Source organism: Psammomys obesus, unplaced genomic scaffold, assembly GCF_907164565.1.
Source record: "Psammomys obesus unplaced genomic scaffold, mPsaObe1.curated_primary_1811, whole genome shotgun sequence".
In the NCBI taxonomy this organism is placed as follows: domain Eukaryota; kingdom Metazoa; phylum Chordata; class Mammalia; order Rodentia; family Muridae; genus Psammomys; species Psammomys obesus.
Window position 1 is genome coordinate 2379661 of NW_026594216.1, and position 21770 is coordinate 2401430.

The window sequence follows — 21770 nt, forward strand, 5'->3', positions numbered from 1 at the left end:
AGGTACACAGCCGGGAGGATGCAAGGGGCCGGGCTCGCTTCAGTCACCTCCCTGCGGCTACGCCAAGGCCGCCCATCCTTCCTCCTCCCTCGGTCCTCTCCTCCTCCTATCTACGTCGCCTTGACAACCGCATCTTCTTCGCTCAGCGCGGGTGGGGCAGGAACCACGCGAACCTCTGTGGCTCACCTGCCGGTCTCCATGGCAGCCGCCACCGCTGGCGCGCGGCGTGGGATTGCGCGCGCCGGGGTTTGCAACTAACCCAACAGGCTTACGTAAAGCACGCCGCAGAAGAAGCCTCCAAACCATCTGCAGCCGCTCATTTCGCCCCTATTGCCGCTCTTCCTGGCCAGGGGCTGTTTCTAAGCATCTCTCATCTTGCATCATGTGAAACGTTAAAGGGAAGACAGCCGTCATCGCCACCTTCCACTCCTTAGAGTGACCCCAGCACTAACTGCAATAAAGCTACCTGCATCCTCCCACCCCGCCAAATCCATCAATGTTTTTACAGCCGGCTCAATGAGCAACCCTGACGTCTGCGTAGTTAAACAGCAAAAGGATAATTTTCCAAGCAGGACGCGTGAGATTTTTTTTTTTTTTTTAACACATTCTCTTACTCTGCTTTGAAAATGGGGACGGTTGGTTTGTTTTGGTTTTGGGTGGAGGTGGGAAGGAGACCTTTGGGTCATCTTTTAGGACTTCCTTCGTCAGCTTTTGCAGAACTCCCGTGTGGTGGGAAGCCAGCGTTTTCCAACTGAGGTCTCCTTTCCTCCGTATCCACAGCAGCCTCCTCCCAAGGAACCTTCTGAGTTGAACCGCCAGGTGGCGCATCTCTCGAAGGGAATACCTCTCAGTCATAAACGGAGGGGTAGTTGCCGGGCAACTGAAAACTGGGCGTTCCAAACACTTGGGACCAGGTACCCTCAGCGAGCCAGGTCCTGCTGCGGCCGCGTTGATCTCCAGGGAATAAACGTGTGTCCCTGGGTCTTTAAGCATGCCTCACACTCAAGAATCTTTCTCGCACGCTGTGATAAGTGATGAAGACAACAACTTGGGAAATCCGCGGACCGCTAAGGTACACGTGAAATTTCCTCAGCAAATTTCCCTGTAGGGTCTCCAGCAGATTCATGGTAACCTAACTCTAGTGAGATCACCGAGTACCAGAGCGATCTGTTTTCTGCCTGTCTCCTAGGACCACTTTTAGGGTTTGCTAATGTTCCGGAAGTGGTTTTGAGCAGAGGGAATGAAGTCTAATATAGAAGAACAAGGCCCGTCGAAGCAATGACTAATATAGGTGATGGGGAAGCTGGTTTCCACCAAGCTACCCTTTTCTCTTGTTTAGAAATCTGTAGTCCAAAGACAGATGAGATGTGGAATAGAAAAGAATCCTCTGAAAGACACCAGGCCAGACCTCAAGCAAGTCTTCACGATACCTCTGTCCTTCGGTTGATGCAAGAACACATTTGTACATATGTGTGTTTAATGTAATTGTTTTCAGTGGTCTGGAAATACAAGCCATCTTTTTCTAGTATAAGTATTTGGGATATTTGAAGAGGTGCACAATAAAGTGAATTAGGTGGTAAGTTGAGCTTGGTAACAACACCAACGAACTTCCTTTTACTTGATATTTGTTATTTATCTGCTAAACACTGAGGGCATAGTCTAAACTCAGAGGTAGTTACTGTCCAGTTAGCTTCATGGGGAAGACAGGCCAGCAACAGCATCAGTCAAAAATGCATAGACAAGTAAAGCACGTGCCTGTGGTCCCAGCACTTGGTGGGCAAAGGCAGGAGGATCAGGAACTCTCGGCCTGCCTCAGTGGCACATGTATTGTGAAGGAGCCACAGGTAGAGTTTCCTGAGAATAGGAACTTGAAGGGGGAGAAGGTAAGTGACATCCAGATGAGTTAACTGAAACATGTGAAAAGGGTGAGAGAGAGAGAGAGGTTAGGAAGAAGAAACGAAAAATCAGGTAAGGAGAGGCTGGATGGGAGTGCTCCCTAGAGTTCAAGAATTGGTTCTATCAGGGCATAGTTTCTAAATACATACGTTAGGTCAGTGTGCTTGGTGCCGGTGATACAGTGGCGAAAATGTTCATCTTTATATCCAAGGAAAATCAACCTTTTGTTTTTCTCACTAATGTCTTTGGGGTTGATAAGAGCCGAGTGTCCAGCGAGCTTTTTTTCTGGGGTTCCTTTCCTCCACGAGTTAGTCTTTCCTGCATAATCTTTTTCTCACCTAGACCCACACATTCTGACTTTGTTCCCCATTGCCTCTCATGGAACCCTCCCCAGCCCAGTGAAAATATTGTCCTCATGGAGCCTTTTGGTCAAGCTCTTTTTCTGCAGGCCTCGACTGCTACTGCATGTGCACAACTTGCTGTCTTGTTTGTTCCCAGCTCTCCAGCAAGCCACACCGTAGCATGTATATTTTTTAAAATCGATTTTATGAGATTCTTCTATCTCTACCTCCCTTTACCCCAGTCCCTTCCAACACCCCAACACCAGATAGAGAAAGAAGGTTAGTGGGAGACATAGACCTCTTTAGACTACTTCCTGCTGTTTAGGGATGTAGTTCCTTAGGGCAAGTCCAATCTTTATAGTCAGGATATCCAGCAAACCACAAATGTAGCAAACCACAAATGCAGCAGCAGCAGCAGCAGCAGGAATGGGCAACAGTAGGGAAAGCAGCAATCCCATCTGGTTCTCCCGGAACCAGTAAACTATCTGTAGCTGGCAAACCAGAGCATCAGATAATCATAGATAACAGCTGTGGACAAACTAAAGCAACCCCAAATCCCACACCTGGGATTAAAACAAAAATATGTTTACATAACATAACTGAGGTTTTTATTTTAAACATTTATTCATTTATTATGTATACAGGGTTCTGTCTGCATGTAAACCTGCATACCAGAAGAGGGCAACAGATCTCATAGATGGCTGTGAGCCACCATGTGGTTGCTGGGAATCGAACTCAGGACCTCTGGAAGAGCAGCCAGTGCTCTTAACCTCTGAGCCATCTCTAAAGCCCATAACTGAGGTTTTAAAGGAACCAAAACTTCCACTACACCATACACTTCCAGGTTTCTGTTAATTAGAACTTTCATCGTTTCTCCGAACTTGGAACTTCTAAATACGAATGTGTCATCTTTCTGACCTGTTCCCTGAGACCCCTCCTCTACTTCCTGATCCACCAGCTGCTTCTGTTTCTCTGGCCCATTTCGGTCATTTCTCACTCAGAAAGCTTAGGGAGCCCAGCCCCTGCTGCCATGCCTCTCTGTAGCTGTCCTTCTGAGGTGTAAAATGTCTGAGGTGTAAAAATGTCACGTAGAATGGGATGGAGCCCGGTGATGTCCATGACCCACACTGCACCAGCAAGACGTCCTCTAACCAAGTCTGGCATGTGGTTCCTCTCGCAGAAATTGCTGAATAAGAACCCAGCTCACCTTGCTCAGCATCAGGAACCCTGGACCCGGCTCAACGCAAAAGCCACGATCACCTCCAAGAGGCGAGAAGCCTACTTTTTTGATCCTAAGGTACTTAGCATTGAAATGCCATTTCTTTTGCATCCACGTAGCCTCAATGAATACACTTCCTTGTTTCTTTGTTTGTTTTGTTTGTTTTGTTTTGTTTTTGATAGAGCCTTGCTACATAGACAAAGCTGCCCTCAGACTTAGTAAGTAGCTCAGAACGGCCTGGGACTCTCAATCCTCCTGCCTCAGGCTCCTGAGTGCTGGGATTACAGGCACTTGTCAGCACACCTGAAGTACCTCAGCATATTTCCTTTTCTTCCCCAGTTCAAGGTCTTACCAGATCCACACAACCTATTAAGTCACAAGACTTGGTCCAAATCATTTTTATCAAATTTCTTCTTACACACTGTACCAAATCAAAGGATGGTCTGGACAGTGGTGGTGCACAGAACCTCTCCCAGCACTTGGGAGGCAGAGGCAAGGCAGAACTCCGAGTTATAGGCCAGCCTGGTCAAAAGAGCAAGTTCCAGGACAGCCAGGGCTACACAGAGAAACACTGTCTCAAACACAAAATAAAACAAAAACAAAAACCATCAAAGGCTGGATATGACCATAAATGAGGTAAGGTTAAAGCCAATCAAAGACAATTTTTCTGTGTCACCAGTAACATAGCCTAACAATAAGAGATCATTCTGTCCTACATTCACTTTGTTGATCAGGCTGGCCTTGAACACACAGAGATCCACCTGCCCCTGCCTCTCAAGTGCTGGGCCTAAAGGTGTGTGCCGGCACGCCTGGCTAAAAGATCATTCTTATTGACAAGAGTTCAGACGTCGTCGTCATCATGTACAATGTCTTGTTAGGAGCTGGTGCATTTCCACTATTCCGGGGGATAGGAGAGCTGAATACGATCTGAATACAATAGCTGGAGACAGTCTGACTAGAGTCAAGGCACAAAGCAACCAAGTTCACTGTGAGAGGGCTGATCCCTTTGTAGATACCAAAGGATGATCTGGATTTCCGCTTAGCAGCCTTGTATGACCACCACACCGGGATATTCAAGAACAAAACTGAGATATTGTTGCAACAGGAGACTACTGAGGATATCCGTAAGTAAGTGATGGGATCAGACCCTCTCGACCTTAAGGATGACACCCTACCACCAATTGCAGAAGGTAAAATGACACCTGGGACTATGAACAAGTCCATACTTGGGTGTGTGTGTGTGTGTGTGTGTGTGTGTGTGTGTGTGTGTGTGTGTGTTTTAAGCTACAGCATAGTGTGTTTTTGTCTTAAATGTTTTAAATGTGCGGGGGGTCAAACCTAGGACGTTACTCATCGCTGTGAAAGTGCTGTACCACCAAGCTATATTCTTAGCCCTCGTTTCTAGATTTCATTTTTTAAAGATTTATTTATTGATGTATATGGGTCACCTGCCTGTATGTACATTTTCACACCAGAAAAGGGCATCAGGTCACACGTGACTACAGATGGTTATGAGGTGCCGTGTGGGTGCTGGGGAATTGAACTCAGGGCCTTTGGAAGAGCAGCCACTGCTCTTAACCACTGAACCATTTCTCCAGACTTTTTTTCATGTTTTTAAAATAAGCAGAAATCCTCAATTGGCTAGTTCATCTATCAACCTAAATTCATCTAGATAAACAAACAAATGCTTTAATAATTATAGAAGATAAAAAAAGCCTTGTAGAAGAACTTTAATCTAGCAACCTGGCTACTCCAGGTGGAATACAGACACTTTAATCCCAGGAGACAGAGGCAAACAGATCCCTTGAGTTTAAGGCCAGCCTGGTATAGAGCAAGTGTTAGGTAAAGAAGAGTTTAGGTCCAGGTGTGATGGTATACAACTTTAATCCCAAAACTCAGGAGACAAAGGCATGCAAATATCTGAGTTCTAATCAGTTCTGTTAAGGCAGATTAGTTGAGTCAGTGACTTGAGAGGCAGTGCAATGGAACTGAGTTTGTGGCAGTTCAGTTCATGGAATTCAGAGGCAGTTTAATTAGAAAAGTTTACAGAGACAAGTTGTAGAGAGAGCAACCTAGACACAGGTGAAGACAGAATGAGCCAGAGAATAAGAACAAGACTCGAACATATTGCCAAAGTTAGTATGAGACGAAGCAGAGCAATTCAGTCAGAAACCAAGATGGAGTCAGCTGGAAGAGGAGTTTGAGCCATAACAGCTGAGTTGAACCAGCTAGCCAGAGTTCAGAAAGAACAAGAAAGGGTGAGCTTATTCAGCAGTAAGTCTCAGAGGCTGAAAACATTTTAGGATTAGATTTTACAGAGTCTAGAAGCTTCCAGGACTAGGCCTAGGTTAGTAGATGGAGGCAGTAGGCCTCCGAGATGATAATTACATCAGGTGTAAATAAATTACTCTAACAGAGCCTTGGACTTGAGGTCTTAGAAAACGATCTTTCCCCCTCATGGTTTGCTTTCTGATTCATTTTACTCTCCCCTGTTCTCCTCCCACCATTTTCTAGGAAGCAGATGCAGTTTCCTGGAGAATCTCTCCAGGCTCCTCCAGCACCCATTACTTCCCGGGCTAACATCAGGCACTGGATTAGCCCTAAGAAAGAGTCCATCCATAGCATCCAGGGATCCATAGGTGAGGATTAGGAGACAGGGTGAGCACATGGGTAGTGCTAGAGAATGACCAGCAACCAGAGGCGTGGGGTGACTGGCTGAAAGGAAAGATCAGAGACTACAGGGGGCAGGAATCTGAGATTAAGTTGTCACCCACTACACTAATACTAGGTGACACGCTGGCAGTAGAACTAGGGAATTCAGACATTTTGAGCAGGGCGAGCACAGGATATAAACTCGGGAGTAGAGACCTTAGTTAACCTCCGTCAGTCAGTCCGTCCTATCTCAGCTTCCCACCTTTTCAAGAATTTTCTCACTGTGCCAATAAATGCGTCGATTAAAGGATTAAAAGTGGGCAGGGCCAAAGGGTCTGAAATCCCAGCCTCAAACCATTCTCTCCTCTTCACAGTGTCTCCTCATACTGCAGCCACCAATGGAGGTTACTCCCGAAAAACGGATGGTGGCTTCTTCTCCACCTAGTGGTGACAAACCAGGCCAGTTTCATCATAGTGGAACATCTTGCCTCCCATCTTCAGTAAATAGGTTTGTTCAAGATGAAGCCTGAAGTGTCTGTTGCCCGTGGCACTTTTGACCACTCTTAAACTAATGAAAATCCCCCGATTCTAGAAACTACTTCTGTTGGGTAAAATTGCACCTTGGAAAGTCATTTTGGCAGAAGTAAGGATTTAGGACAGGACAACACTGGTTTGGATGGGATGCATCGGCACTAAAGGTCAGGGAAACAGGAAATAGACATAGCCCGTTCTTTTAATCAGCAGGTTATCACTATGATACTAAGAACTCCAAGATGCTAACTGTGAAGGTCACATGAACAGATTTTAGACCTCTAGAGTTTGGTCATCTGCTTTTCTGTGAGAGCTCCATTTCCCTGGCCCTGTTCCTTGCCATTGCTCAGTCTCTGACTCTGCCACCACCTGGAGTCAACTCTCTTTTCTGTGTTAATTTTGCCTGTGGCACATAGCTCCAACCCTCACAAGCATCAATTCCAAAACTTGATGTTTGGATTTCAAGGTTCCAAAAAATTGGACGCCTTAACATGATTGCTGATCTTACAAGTCATGGTGCTGAGGAGGTGGCTCAGCAGATGAAGCGCAAGCACGAGAGCCTGAGGTTTGGATCCCCAGAACATCTGGGGGCAGGGATGAGGGCGAGAAAGGCAATCCCGGGGGCTTGCTGGCCGGCCAGTCTATCAGAATCGACTGAGTTCCAGGTTCTATGAGAGATCCTGTCTCAAACAATCAAATAACAAGGCAGACAGAGAGAGAGGAAAATACCCAGCTTTAACCTCCGGCCTGCACAGGTGTGTAAGCAGGGGCATGGGAATCGGCACAAACATGCACAAAAAAATTTTTTTTAATTGAAAAAAAGTACCTATCACTAAAAGAATCTGTTGTCACAAAAAAGTTTGGGCAAAAATGGCCCAATGACCTTTTGAATACTGCACTATAAGGTATGTGTAGTGGTACAGACTTATAATTCCAGCCCTCAGCAGGTAGAGACAGAAGAATTGTAGAAAGTCCCATGTCTAATTAAGTCTGACAGCATTTCGTCATTTATAAGTCAGATACAAAGGGAGTTGTTTTCCCAGGAACTGCCATATTCCCTTTATATTAAAATCTTCCAGGGGCTGGAGAGATGGCTCAGTGGTTAAGAGCGCTGTCCGTTCTTCCAAAGGACCTTGGGTTCAATTCCCAGCACCTACATGGCAGCTCATAACTGTCTCTACCACCAATTCCGAGGGGTCTGACACCTTCAACATAAAATGAAAATTAAATAAATTACAAAAAAATGTTTAAAAATATTCTAAAAAAAAACCTTCAGTTTCCTCAGTTAGCATCTGCTGCCATGTGGCAATATGAAGTTTCCACACTGGGAAGCTGAGACAGGAATATCAGGAATTCAGGATTGATTGTCCTTGGCTATATAATGAGTTCAACGTCAGCCTGAGAGCACTCATTCTGAAAATTTGAACAAGAAGGAATTCTCACAATTTCATTTCTCAGGGCAGCATTAGCCTGATCCAAAACTAAAGATAAAGATACACATACTCTTACACACACACACACACACTGACTCATGCTCTCACACACATATGCATATGCTCACACATTCACACTCACATTTATGCACACTTAAATACATATTACACACATATAAGCACCCTCTCACGTGCACACATCTTTTTTTAAAAAAGGAAAACTTAAAGACCTATATCTGTAATGAACATTATGGTGGTTTGAATAAGAATAGGTTGGGGTTAAAAGGTATGCACCACCTCTTCCGGCTAGGCTCCCATATTTGACTGTTTCCCAACTGGTGGACTGTTCTGTAGGGATTAGGAGGTGTGGCCTTGTTGAAGGAGTTGCGTCCCTAGGCGTGGGCTTTGAGGTTTCAGAAGTCCACACCATGACTGCTGCCATGTCCCCTGCTGTGATGGTCATGGACTAATCCTCGGAAACTGTAAGCAATGTTCCAATTAAATGTTTTCTTTAAAAAGTTGCCTTGGGCTGGATAGCTAGCTCAGAGGTTGAGAGCACTGTCTGCTCCTCCAGAGGTCATGAGTTCAATTCTCAGCAACCACATGGTGTCTCAGACCATCTGAATAGGCATCTGATGCCCTCTTCTGCCATGCAGGTAGAACATTCAAATATATAAAATAAACAAATAAATAAAAAGTTGCCTTGGATTGCTGGGCATGGTGGCTTATGCCTTCAATCCCAGCACTCAGGAGGCAGAGGCAGGTGAATCTCTATGAGTTCCTATCCTGGTCTACAAAGTGAGTCCAGGACAGCCAGGGCTATTGCACAGAGAAACCCTGTCTTGAAAAGCCAAAGAAAAAGAAAAAGAAAAAGAAAAAGTCGCCTTGGTTATGATGTCTTTTCAAAGCAATAAAACAGTAATTAAGACAAATTTAAATGCAAAAACTCAAGGTACTAACCATACAATGGCACATTAAAAGGATTACTTACTGTGATCAAATAAGTTTAATATGTATGATAGTTTAATATGTAAAAATCAACAAACGTGTCAACAGACTGAAAGATAAAACCCATATGATCATCTCAGCAGATGGAAAAAAAGCATTTGATAAAATTCAACATTCCAGGCTGGAGAGATGGCTCAGAGGCTAAGAGCACTGATTGCTCTTCCAGAGGACCCAAATTCAATTCCCAGCAACCACATGGTGGCTCACAACCGTCTATATTGTGATCTGATGCCCTCTTTTGGCATGCAGGTGTACATGCAAATAGAGATTCGTGTATATATATAATAAATCTTTTTTAAAAGACTCCCACATCTCCTCCAGGATAAAAACGGAAGAAATCAGGTATTGAAGAATGGCCCGGTTGGTTTTATGTCAACTTGACACAAGCTAGAGTCATTTAAAAGGAGAGAACTTCAATTGAGAAAATGCTGCCATAAAATCCAGCTATAAGGCATTTTCTTAATTAGTGATTGGTGACAGAGGGCTCAGCCTGTGGTAGGTGGGGCCATCCCTGGGTTGGTGGTCCTGGGTTCTATAAGAGAGCAAATAAGGACAGGCAGAGAGTAGGAAGCCCCGCTGGGGGAGGAGAGCCCTCCATCCTGCGCTGATCTCAGAGAGCTGTCCGGTCATGGAGGTTGCAACCTTCAGCAGCAGGACCCTCCAACACACGTGTGCTCACGCACCAACATCATAGCCACATCTGGAGCTGATGATACCTGTCTTACTGCACTATAAAGGTAGCAATAGAAACAGCATGTATTGATAAATATAGATACTTAGACCAATGGGGCAGCATGAAAAGCCTCCACATCTCCAGTCGATTGGTCTTCAACACAGCTGTTAAGGAAGCACATTGGAGCCACTGTGGTGGGGTAGAGCATTTGGTGCCAGCACTCAGGAGGCAGAGGCAGAGCTTCAGAATGAAACCCTGTCTAGGAATTAAACAAAACCCCTATGTGCTGGTTAATTTTTTTGTGAACTTGACACAAACTATGATCATCTGCAAAGAGGGAACCTCAACAGAGAAAATGCCTTTATCCGGTTGGCCTAAAGACACGTCTGTAGGCATTTTGAGACATGTTTTATTGAATATATATACACGTTTAATTGAGACAGGGCCTCTATATCATGTCTGTATCTCTACAGTATGGCTGTTCTGGAACTTGCTACGTAGACTAGGCTTGCCTCAAACTCACAGAGATCCATCTACCTCTGCTTTCCAGGAGCCGGGATTAAAGGCATGTGCCACATGGCCATTAGGGTACTTTCTAAGTTATCAATATGGGAAGGCACAGCCTATTGTGGGCAGTGCCACCTCTGGGCAGGTGGTCCTGGGAGCTATAAACAAGGTGGCTGAATGTGCACCTAGAGAGTAAGCTAGTAGGCAGCATTCCTTCGTGGTCTCTGCTTCAGTTCCTACCTTCAGGTTTCTACCTGAGCTTTTGTTAAATCCTTTCCTCCTCGGGTTGCTTGTGGTCATGCTGTTTATCATAGCAATAGAAGGCAATACAGAACAACATACACTTTTCACTGGAAATCACCCCACTTCCGTTAGGACGGGACTAAGACAAAGATTCCAAGTACTGGCAGTCAGCCTGGGGATGAAGCTCTGGGTTATATGGGAGTCCCAAACATCCAGAGGAGTTGCTAGCTAGCTAGTAAAGACTTTCTATTGGCTTAAACCCATATCCAAGCAGTCTTCTCTGGTGAATTACCAACAACAACCTAAGTTTGATCCCTGGAGCCCACGTGGTGGAAAGAAATGACTTCCACAGGCTATGCTGACCTTCACACACCCATAAACGCTTGTGCACACATACAAGCACAATAAAGTGGGGGAAAAAGTTTAGTGGCAAAATGTTTGCTGGTGTGATGAAGAAAATGTGCTGTATGTACACAACTGTCTTAAGATTTGTATTGGTTTGATGAAAAAAAAAAAAACGACTAAAGCAACTTGAGGAGAAAAGGGTTTATTTGGCTGATACTCCCACATGGTATTGCAAGAAAGGAAGGGAGGGAGGGAGGAGGAGGAGGAGGAGGAGGAGGAGGAAGGAAGGAAGGAAGGAAGGAAGGAAGGAAGGAAGGAAGGAAGGAAGGAAGGAAGGAAGGAAGGAAGGAAGGAAGGAAGGAAGGAAAGAAAGAGGAAAGAAAGAAAAGAAAGGAAGAAAGAGAAGAAAGAAAAAGAAAAAAGAAAAAGAAAAAAAGGAAAAAGGAAAAAAGAAAGAAAAAGAAAGAAACAGGGCAGGATCCTGGAGGTAGGAGCATAATGCAGAGACCATGGAGGGTGCTGCTTACTGGCTTGCTCCAAGGCTTTCTCAGCCTTTCTTTAAGAACCCAGGACCACCAGCCCAGGGGTTGGCACCACCCACAATGGGCTGGGCCCTCCCCATCAATCACCAATTAAGAAATGCCTTACACAAGCCAATCTTACGGAGGCCATTTTCTCAGATGGTTTTCCTTCCTCTCAGAAGACTCTAGCTTGTGTAACGTTGACATAAAACTAGCCAGCACAGTAGAAGAGTATACACCCAAGGAAAAAAGGATGAAATCCCATTATGCAACAGATCTGGAACTGGGGAACATTAAGCCACGCACAGAAAAGCACATAAACAAGTTGCTAAATGCTCTGCTAGGAGTTGACAGTGTAACAGTAATTTACCAGAGGCCGGGGAGACAAGTGACAGATGGGGGAAAGGTTGGCCAACTGCTCTGCATCATTCTGATGGTCTATTCCATGCTGAGGGTATTAAAAACAGTAATGTGTCCTGTATGTAACACGAGATTTCAGACAGGGCTGGAGAGAGAGCTCTGCAGTGAAGAGACAGAGACCCTTACCCTAAAGTAGACATCACACAATGTACAGATGTACCAAAAAACCCCAACTAAGTATGATTTGTATGCCAATTAAAATTATTTTAGCATGCCAGACCGTGGTGGTGCAGGCCTTTAATCCCAGCACTTGGTAGGCAGATCTCTCTGAATGTGAGGCCAGCCTGGTCTACAGAGCGAGTTCCAGGACAGCCAAGACTGCAACAAAGAAACCCCCTGACTTGCCGGGTTCGGTGTCACACATATTTAATCCCAGCACTCAGGAGGTAAAGGGAGGAGGATCTGTGAGTTCGAGGCCAGCCTGGTCGACAGAATGAGTTCCAGGGTAGCCAAGGATACACAGAAAAACACTGTCTGGAATCAGCAGGAAAAAAAAAAAAAAAAAAAAAGAACTGAAAAAATGATAACATATTTTAGGGGTAGGGCAATGGTTCAGTAGACAGTGTTTGCTACAAGGGTGAGGATCGGACTCGAATTTCCAGATCCACTAGGGGAGTGTGTCTTGTGCAACTAGCTAAGATGACCAGAAGCTTAGCATTCTGGGAGTTCTGCCTCAGGAAGTGAAGAGGGGTTTGAAGTTAAAGATCTGATGCCAGCCTCAGGCCTCCACACGCACACAATAACCTATACTCTCTCTCTCACACACACACACACAGTCTTTTTCTTTCAGCTCAACGTATTAGTAAAATGGCTGTAATCCCAGCCCGGGAGGTGGAGACAGTCGTTCAGGAATTCGAGGTTATCCTCAACTACTAACTAGATTCCAGCCTGAGATACAAAGTGAAGAGCTTGAGGAAGACCTTAAAACCTTAAATCATACACGGCCCATGCTAATTCACTACATATGGAGCAAGCCCCTGGACCCTGTGGTTTTTTAGTATACGCTCTCTAGCAGAAATATTCCTCAGCAGACGGCGTGGTGCCTTTTAGCCCTAAGAGGATCGCTGTCTGCATTCAAAGAAATCACGAACCAAGCCCAGACTAACGAAGGAGGGGGAAAACGACTCAAAAACAGGGTGGGAAGAAAAACTGCGGGGACAAAGGCTCCTCCTGGACGCGGCGGCGTGGCGTCTGCAGCGCACGGGGCCGCAGGCGTGAGCCAGGGCTCGGCGGCCGGGTCCCGGGGCCGGGCTCAGATCAGAATCGCCTCGGTAATCACGGGCCGGGACGGGCCCAGCCTCGTCTATCTGATCAATTCATCACTTCTGAGCGCCGGGCCCGCGGGCCCGATCGCGGGACCTCGGGAACCGCGGCGCCGCCACCGCCCAGGGGGCCTCGCTGCACAGCGCCCCGCCGAGGGGCTTCGCAGGAGGGATGCTTTTCATCTCGGGGCGGCCCGGCGGGGCGGGGGTCACGACCCGATCAAATAAGATCAAGGTGTAGGCGAGGGGAGGGGCGTGGGGCGGACACGCACTCGCCTTGCACGTCCCCACACGCGCGCACACGCACATTCACACCGCCACTCGGCCCACACGCACCATGCACGCGGCACCACGACACTCGGCTCCATCCGCAGCCCCAGCCGCGCACCCACTCGCGAAGAGGCGGAAGTCGCACCCCCTTTTAAACGCTCGGTCTTGTCGCAAAGGATTCTGGGAGGAACCACGGAGTGGTCGGGCGGCTCCCGTGCGCCGGGTTTGGCCGGAGCGTTCTCTTCTGCCTCCCTGTGGCTGGGAGGTCCCAGGAAAGAAGCCCTGATTTCCATAGCTAGAATTGGGGTTTGTTGTGTTTGGTTTGAAAGTCTAAGTCGTCCAACCTGGTGTCCAAACTCAAGACCCTTCCGCTTCGGCCTCGGGATGCTGAGATTACACGCAGACAGAAAGCCCGGCTTTTTTTTTAATATATTATATACGTTTGTACAAAATGTAAATATGTATATTCCCGTCTAGTTTTTCTTTGATTTGACCTTTTCTTTGCCCTAAGTTAAAAGATACACAGTTTGCAGCTATGAAATGCTGCAGTCTCAGACTTCTATGTGGTGATTTAGTTACCATGTTTTTATCACCCCTAGGTTATCACTAACGCTCTTCCAGGAGTGCCTTCTCCCTGACACTAAGGATAATTTAGCACACGCATTTATTGGCAGGATGTGAGCAGTGTGTCATGGTGTACATGTGAAGGTCAAAGAACAGCTTGCAAAAGTTGGTTCTCTCCTTCCACCGTGTGAGGAGGAATCAGACTTTAGGGCGGTGGCTTCCGTAGCCGGCGCCTTTACCCACTGAACCACCTTGTAGACCAGTAAATAGTGTTTAATCAAAGGTTGCTTGAGTACTTAAAGAGACAGGGTATCTGCAAAATGGGGAAATTAGACCCACGTGTCCGTAGCATCACTTACAGAGCCTCCGGGTTGTCCCGAACTTGAGTCATATTGCTTATCTTTCATTTACATTCATTCCATTAAAATGTATCTGATTCTTTGCCAACTTGATGGGGGAAGCCTTTAATCCCAGCACTCGGGAGGTAGAAGCAGGTTGAACCTCTGAGTTCAAGGCCAGTCTAGTCCACATACTGAGTTCCAGGCCAGCAGAGCTATATAGTGAGACTCAAATAAATAAATAAAAATAAATCTGATTTTCAGGTTCCATGAGCGAAAGAACAATTAGGTGGATGCGCTTCCCACTGTGGAAAGCATGTTAATATTCTATCCCTCCTCTGTCCTTTTTCAGTAAGGGGTGAGGAGTGGCACAGATTTTTAGCCGTTAGGAGAAAATGAGTTCTAAAGCTGTAATTTGTACTTGTATCATTCCTAGTTGGTATGTTCAATAAAAAAATATGGAAAGTAACCATCATATGATCCAGAATCCTATTAGCTCAGGTATTTTCTAAGGGCCTGGGTGAGTAACATGATAACCATTGAAACGAAGTTCACCAAGAATTCCAAATGACAGTTGTCTTTTTGTTTGCTTGCTTGCTTTGGTTTCTTTTTTTGAGACAGGGTTTCTCTGTGTAGACCCGGCTGGACTCAGTGATCTGCCTGCCTCTGCCTCCCTGAGCGCTGGGATTAAAGACAGGTGCCACCACACCCAGCTGACACTTGTCTTTTAACAGTAGTAGGTGGACCTGTTGACTAAATGTATTAGAGGTGCTATCTACCTCACCTGAAAGCTTGGCCATCATAGCCTCTCAACTGTATCTTGTATCCAATTAAGCTTTACAAAGAGCTCACCAAAACAACAGTATTTACTCAGGTAAGCCAACATGCTAGGCCATGGGCAGAACCGGAGAGCACTCAATAGTTCAACAAACACACAAGAAAAAGCAGACAAAAACCACAGGGAAAAACATTTTATTTTCAAGGATTGTGCCAACAATGGTGAATAAAAAAATGGTATTTCAACTATAAAAAAGGATCTGATTTCATTTTACCCTGGCGCACAGGGTTCATGGTGACGCCAGCTTGAATCTGAAGCAATATTGCTACTCTCATACCTCCGTCCCTGAAGGACTTCCCCTAGAAGAACAATTTATCATTTTTCCTCTGCCAAAACAAAACAAAACAAAAAGATCAGACAAAATAATAAGTACAGCAGGTTTCTATTTACCTGTTTACATAAAATCAAGAAAAGAAATAGGCTATTTGCTCCTTCATGTACTTTTTGATACATTCTGGTAGGAAAACATCTCAAAATATAACAAGTCAGCGTTTAGGCTAAGAGGACCCATGAAAGAAGCTGCAGAATGAAAGCTGTTTAAGAAATGAAGCTGTTTTTATAGAGCAAAGCTGGAAATGGCAGCCCTATATGAAAATGTCCTTAAATACAAAGTAACTAGTGCTGAACCTACTTCCGGTGGGTCCATAGAGCCCAAACTCACAGCCACAAGATCTCTCCAGATCCATTTCTTTTCTTTTATCTCCTGAAGAAAGATCCTCAGGAATGACCATGGAAAACAGCAATCATTGAAACTTGCCCTGTGGACCAATTCCTGAAGGAAGAGGCTTACACATGCACCATTTACTGGATGACTTTCTACACTGCTACCAACCCCAAAGCACTCAAGCCTATCAGAACCGGAGCTTCCAAGCAACCTTTGTTCGTGTGCAATATGCAGACAAAAGAGAATTTAACTTCTGTGAGTGGCCACTGCAGTTCTACACAATTCAATGTGAACAGAACTGTCTACCCTTGCTTATTATTATCGTCTAATATTAGACCTGTTTTTTTCCATTGGTGAAGATGTTAGTAGCATCTAATCAATCGTTGGATGTTACTTCACATCTAACAGCTGATTCTTTTACAGGCACAAGGAGGGAATGGAGGGATCTTCCCTTCGAATGTTGTCATCTAACATCATCTGCTCAGGAGTCCTCACACTCCATAGAAAAGCCCTGAACACTCAGTTCTGCAAAGCTTCATTTTCCTTTACTCAGTAACACGCTTATTTTATAAATGGGTTATATGAGCTGTCCAATGTGTTAATATCAATGACTTCTCTCATTTCAGTTTCTCATGGTCTTACAGTAAATACAGAGACAGTGAAATACTGCAGTATGAGTAACATTGGAAGTTGGCAGAGACACAACCTATATTGAAGAACAAGCTTGTATCTTTTATAACACAATAAAATTCCCATCTACATAAAACTTTCATCACAATAAATTCGTACACTAGATGGATTTATTAGTGTATGAACTGATATACTGAAATTTACTTATCTCTTCTATCAGAACTTCAAATGCATTAATCAATTATTTCTTCAGTAGTCCCCTTCCCCAGCATTCATATTTAAAAACCAAGTAACGGTACGTAGCACTAAGTAATTTGGAAAGTGTTAAAAAAAAGTGTTAAGAAATAACAAGAGTTGGTTCATTTTCTCTATCAGTTGGTCGAGTGAAGTCTTCTTTGGGGACACTGAGAAGTGGAAAACTGCTTCCTTGTCTCAAGTCACTGCTTCTTGTCTCATTACCGATAACCCTGGATTTCACATGTGCTCAGGTTCTCTTGGAAAAGCCCTCCAGCTACCAGCACATGGCAATCTGTTCTTTCTGCAGTGAGAACCACACTCTTAAGTTCCCAGATGCACAGAAAGAACACATTTCAAAAGCCAAACAATTTGTTGGACTTTCATAACTCCTATTTCCCATCCAGTCCCAACCTTCCTCCCCCATTCAACAGATCAAATTAGCCAATGAAAAAAAATCAAGCCTTAAAAATTATCTCCTAGCACACGCATTTAATTCCAGCACTCAGGAGGCAGAGGCAGGCAGATCTCTGTGAGTATGAGCCTAGCTTGCTCTACATAGAGTTCCAGGACAGCCAGGACTATGCAGAAAGCCTGTCTTAAAAAAAAAAAAGGCTCCTCTTCCACAAAGTCTTCACACAGCCTATATCTTTCCCCAATGAGCCTCAGTTTATAAGATTGTGATAAGGGACTAAGAGCAAAATAGATGAACAGTTGTAGGTTGTTCTTTTCAGTGTTCGGGATCAAACTCAGGACCTTGACAACGCCCAAGCAAATGCACTACCACTGAGCTGCCACCCAGCCCAGGATTTTAAACAATAGGTACATAATCATATCACTGAGGGGTTTAATTTATCTGGACATACAGGCTTGCTGCTGAGGGCTGATTAACACAGAGATCAAAAGAGTTGGCTTTCTGGAGTCTCCTGAAGCAAAACTAATGTTTGTGACCATGAGTTTTCCCCACATATTGCAGGCAGATGCTGCAGTGTCATCTTGGGGACACGGATGATTTTAGCTGAGTTCTCCTACACTGGGTCCAGGTTTCCGACAACTTCTTCATCTTTATCCCCTTGGTTGGCAGTTGATAAGCTGGGTACTTTGGAATTCATTTGATGAACAGGACGTAAAAGGCCATTACAATGCAGGCAATTGCAACAGCAGCATGCAGCCGGGTTCCAATCACAGCGGCTAGGAGACAAACGTAAAGAGATGTTACACCTGGTTCTTCACAAAATCCTTGCTTTCAAAGGATGCTGTAAAACCTCTAAAGAGAACTGCGGGTTTCAAGAGTTTGGGAACATTCTTTTTTTATTTATTTACTTATTTTATATATTCTATCTGTGTTTATACCTGCATGACAGAAGAGGGACTCATATTCAAGTAGGGATGGTTGTGAGCACCATGTGGTTGCTGGGAACTGAACTCAGAACCTCTGGAAGAGCAGACAGTGCTCTTATCCACTGAGCCATCTCACCAGCCCCTGGGAACATTCTTCAACAATACCCTTAGGCTCTAAGCTCTATTGGTTAGCCCTGGCCTCTTTTTACTTTTTGAGGTAGGTTCTCACTGTGTAGCCCTGCTGGCCTCGAATTTGTAGGTAGAACAACAATGTCCTTGAACTCAGAGATCTGCCTGCTTGCCTGCCTCTGCCTCCCAATGCTGGGATTAAAGGTGGGTACTGCCATGCCTGTTCTCCCCAACCCTTTTTGAGACACTCACTATGCAATAGGTATGTGTCACCATACCTGTCCTTATTTTACCCCATTTTTGAAAAAAAAAAAAAATTACATAGGATTCCTGATGAAGGTGCCCAAAATAAAAAAGGTGAAATATATTTGAACTCATTAAGCTAAAAGTTAAGGTTCTAACGTGTTCTCTTAAAAAAAAAAAAAAAATCAGTGGAAGAATATTCTTCCTGCTAAGAGGAATTTCAGGCCAGCCTAAAGTTATATAACTTGTAAAATATCTCCACCTCACCCCAATGAGACAGAATACTAACAGGCCAAGAACAAGCTCCCCTCTTGGCCTCCCAGGTAGCTGGGACTGTAAGCATGTGCCACACACCTGGCATTGTAGGCTTTTGTTTAATCCTAGAATACCAAAATGTATTGTTTGCTTCTGATAAGAAGCAAAACAAACAAGTAGGCCTTAAGTAACAGCAAGGTTAAAACTTACCTCTTCCCTCGACTTTACAAATGACTATTTCATATTGTTGACAGACCCTGGGCAAAGCACTTACCACACAATCGTGAGGACCTGAGTCAAAGCCCCAGAAGCCACATCAAATCTGGTCACAGTAATACAAGTCTGTACTCTCGGCACTTCCAGGAGAAGTAGGCAGACAAGCCCTGGAAGCTCACGGGCCAGAGAGCCAGGTGTACACAGCAGCAAGCACACACTCACATAACAAAGACCAGTCCAAATATAACCCCAGCCCTGCGCCTTCTCATGTACAGAACCACACCGCTCAGAAATGGCTATCTTTTCTCTGTGTCCAGATAAGACCTTACCTTTGTAAAACACACCCCAAACTCCCTTCTTCTCTGAAAGCAGCCAGGTCTTGAGCCGAGGGACTTTCTTGAAGTAGGCACAGGTGCAAACAAAGAGCAAACCAAACACCAGAATCCCGTCCAAGGAGTACACTGTCACATAAAGGAGAAGAGAAAGCCTTTGATGCTGCTCTAGCTCAGGAGAGGTGTTCCTGCCCAGAACGCGGGCTGAGATCACCTCAATGGCAGTGCCAGCACTCTGCAGGAAGGGTCCAGCAACTGGACCTTGCTTGTAAACAGCCCCCTTTCCCACTTCACTCCCCCACCCTCACTGCAAACTAGTGTGGTTCTGGTCTCTTGGGAGTAACTGGTGCTAGTACTAGGCTTTAAGAATTTGCAGAGTCTGAGCATAAAGATTTACATATGTTCCTGTTATAAATCACTCATCTGATACAGGAAAGTTCAGTGTTTAGCCAAGTTTTTCAGATCTGCATGTGTTGGTAAAGCATATGTTAAGTCAGACCATAAAGCCTAATGGACATTCCAAGAGTTAAGCTTCCTATGGCTACACTTTTGCTAAACTCAGTTGATATTTCAAGCATGATACACCACTTAAAAATCATCAGATTCCTGCCAGAACAAAAGATGTGCATAAAAAAAAAAAAAAAAGAAAGACGGGAAAACTGATAAAAAAGGCAGCAGTGGAGCATGCCTTTTATCCCAGCACCTGGGAGGCAGAGGCAGGTAGATTTCTGTGAGTTCGAGGCCAACCTGTTCTACAAAGTGAGACCAGGACAACCAAGACCACACAGAGAAACCCTCAAAAAACCAAACCAAACCAAAACAAAACCACTGATATCCAAGAGGCACAGTGATACACTCCTGTAGCACTGGCATTAGCAAAGCTCAGCACAAACTACAAAGGGAGGCCATGTCCTATTTTTTTGTTTCCAGACACAGCAGGGCTGGCCTTAAACTTGTGGTCTGCCTGCCTCCCTCTTCCCAACGCTGGGCTTAGAGACATGACACATACGTCCTGCAAAGTCCACTCTCAAAAACAACAAAACAAAAATGTGCCTGATGCTCACACACTAGAGGAAGCTCTTAGTTCTGCTTCTTACACGTGTTATACAGGTAAGCAAAATAAATTACATTAAGGTAGAATTTTTTTTCAGTAGTCACTATGCCAGAATGTTCTGTTTCCTAGTCCATATTATGTCTTCCTCTGGGTGATGTTCCTTCTCTAACTTTGTGTCCTATGGTAAGAACACCCAGAAAGCTTCAAATGGATATTACATCCAACCAGTGTATGCCAGTTCCTGCCAGTTCCAGACCACACTGTTCCTTCAGTGAAACTATGTCATCACTAGTTCAGTGCACCAATAGACTCAACAATTTTCATAGATAGTCTTCTGCGTCTATGACCTCTTGTAGACAATGCCAAAATTCACAAGGAGATGACATTTCAGTCTTCAGTGTCAAATCCATGGAAGTCTATGAGCAAAGCTTCCCTGAGCCCCTCCTTCTCTCTCCCTTTCCTAAAAGCCTGACTATAATGGTCTTAACCCATCCTCTAGAATCTGGAAATCATGACTAAAAAATGTTTGAGGCAGCCTGAGATAGTTAGGTTAAATAAACAGTGGGGAAAAGTGCTCCATCATTAACAAAAGGCGTTTTCTAAATCCACCCTTTGCAACATTAGCCAGAAGCTCCAGATGGAACCACCCAGCTAGGACTTCAGAGCCAAACAAGTGAAGACGTTTTGTCATATTAAAAAACAAACAAAAACAACAAAACACTTCTGGGATTGTCTACATTCACCTCCCCCGAAAACTGTGGGGTTTGACAGCATTTCTAGGTCCACTCAACCAGCCTACTGTCCGAAAGTACGACACCTTAGGGAACTGGATGATACTCTCTCTCCTGGGGACTAACAGCACTAACTCTATGGTGATCGACCTCCCCAGTGGCCAGAACCGACTTCTAAGAAAGAAAAGGGAATACAGGGTAATAACCAAAAAGTCAGGTGTGGGCACTAGGGGAGTCTGGCGGGCGTAAGAAGAGGGAAACTGCGAGGAGCATCCCAGGCAGGAGTTAGGGGCTCCCCAGGGTCCAGGGGGGCCGGGCTGGGAGGGGGCGGGAGGAACGGCCACGTCAGTCTGGCCCCGCCTGCCACGTTTGGCCCAGTCCTTACCGCCCCCCTCCGCTCAGGCCCCAGCTCTCACCGTTCGTCATGGCGGTAGTGCCCGGCCGGGCCGAGGGGGTCCGGGCTCAGCGGTGGCGGCGGCGAAGGCGGGGGAACCCGGCTCCCACTTGACACTTCCCGATCCGGGCCGTGGTGACGGGAACGAGCCGTAGTACGCAAGCGCGAGGGCCCAGAGAAGACGGCCGAACTCACCCAGACATAGCCAGCCGATCATCGAGCTAAGGGCCCACCCTGCAAGCCTGCATCTGCGTCCCTACGTCGGGCGAAGCGAGCGTGATCTGCGACGCTTCCTTGGTGGTCATGGCAACCGGGTGACTGCCTGCTCGCCCCTTGCCTGCTCGCCCCTGTCGAGCTAAGTGGCCTGGATCGAGACTGTGTGTTTGAAAAATAAAGACTGGAGGGTTTGGGCTGTGGCTGCTGCTATGTGTGTTTATACGTGTGTGTGTGTGTGTGTGTGTGTGTGTGTGTGTGTGTGTGTGTGTG

General features: G+C 45.4%; 2 protein-coding genes and 1 non-coding gene across 4 annotated transcripts; 1 reads left to right on the forward strand and 2 right to left on the reverse strand.

The window, feature by feature from the left end:
* Positions 1-365: 365 nt before the first annotated feature.
* On the forward strand, positions 366-9382 carry Cfap276 (cilia and flagella associated protein 276). Of its 2 annotated transcripts, none has more exons than XM_055618152.1 (6): positions 366-577; positions 781-1072; positions 3418-3534; positions 4469-4584; positions 5971-6095; positions 6483-9382. In XM_055618152.1, the coding sequence occupies exons 2-6, from the start codon at positions 992-994 to the stop codon at positions 6551-6553; spliced, it is 510 nt and encodes a 169-aa protein (XP_055474127.1). In that variant the 5' UTR covers positions 366-577; positions 781-991; the 3' UTR covers positions 6554-9382. The 2 variants fall into 2 exon arrangements, with proteins under 2 accessions (XP_055474127.1, XP_055474128.1); XM_055618153.1 differs by having other exon boundaries at positions 566-577; positions 784-1072.
* A 3659-nt stretch (positions 9383-13041) lies between these two features.
* Positions 13042-13451, reverse strand: LOC129684940 (small Cajal body-specific RNA 2). The gene has a single exon (XR_008721421.1). It is a non-coding gene; the product is annotated as a small Cajal body-specific RNA 2 (non-coding RNA).
* A 4176-nt stretch (positions 13452-17627) lies between these two features.
* Positions 17628-21388, reverse strand: Tmem167b (transmembrane protein 167B). The gene is made up of 3 exons (XM_055618164.1): positions 21307-21388; positions 19103-19234; positions 17628-17780 (listed from the first exon to the last, which is right to left on the reverse strand). Exons 1-3 carry the CDS (start codon positions 21314-21316, stop codon positions 17698-17700), a joined length of 225 nt encoding a protein of 74 aa, XP_055474139.1. The 5' UTR covers positions 21317-21388; the 3' UTR covers positions 17628-17697.
* Between the last annotated feature and the right edge of the window lie 382 nt (positions 21389-21770).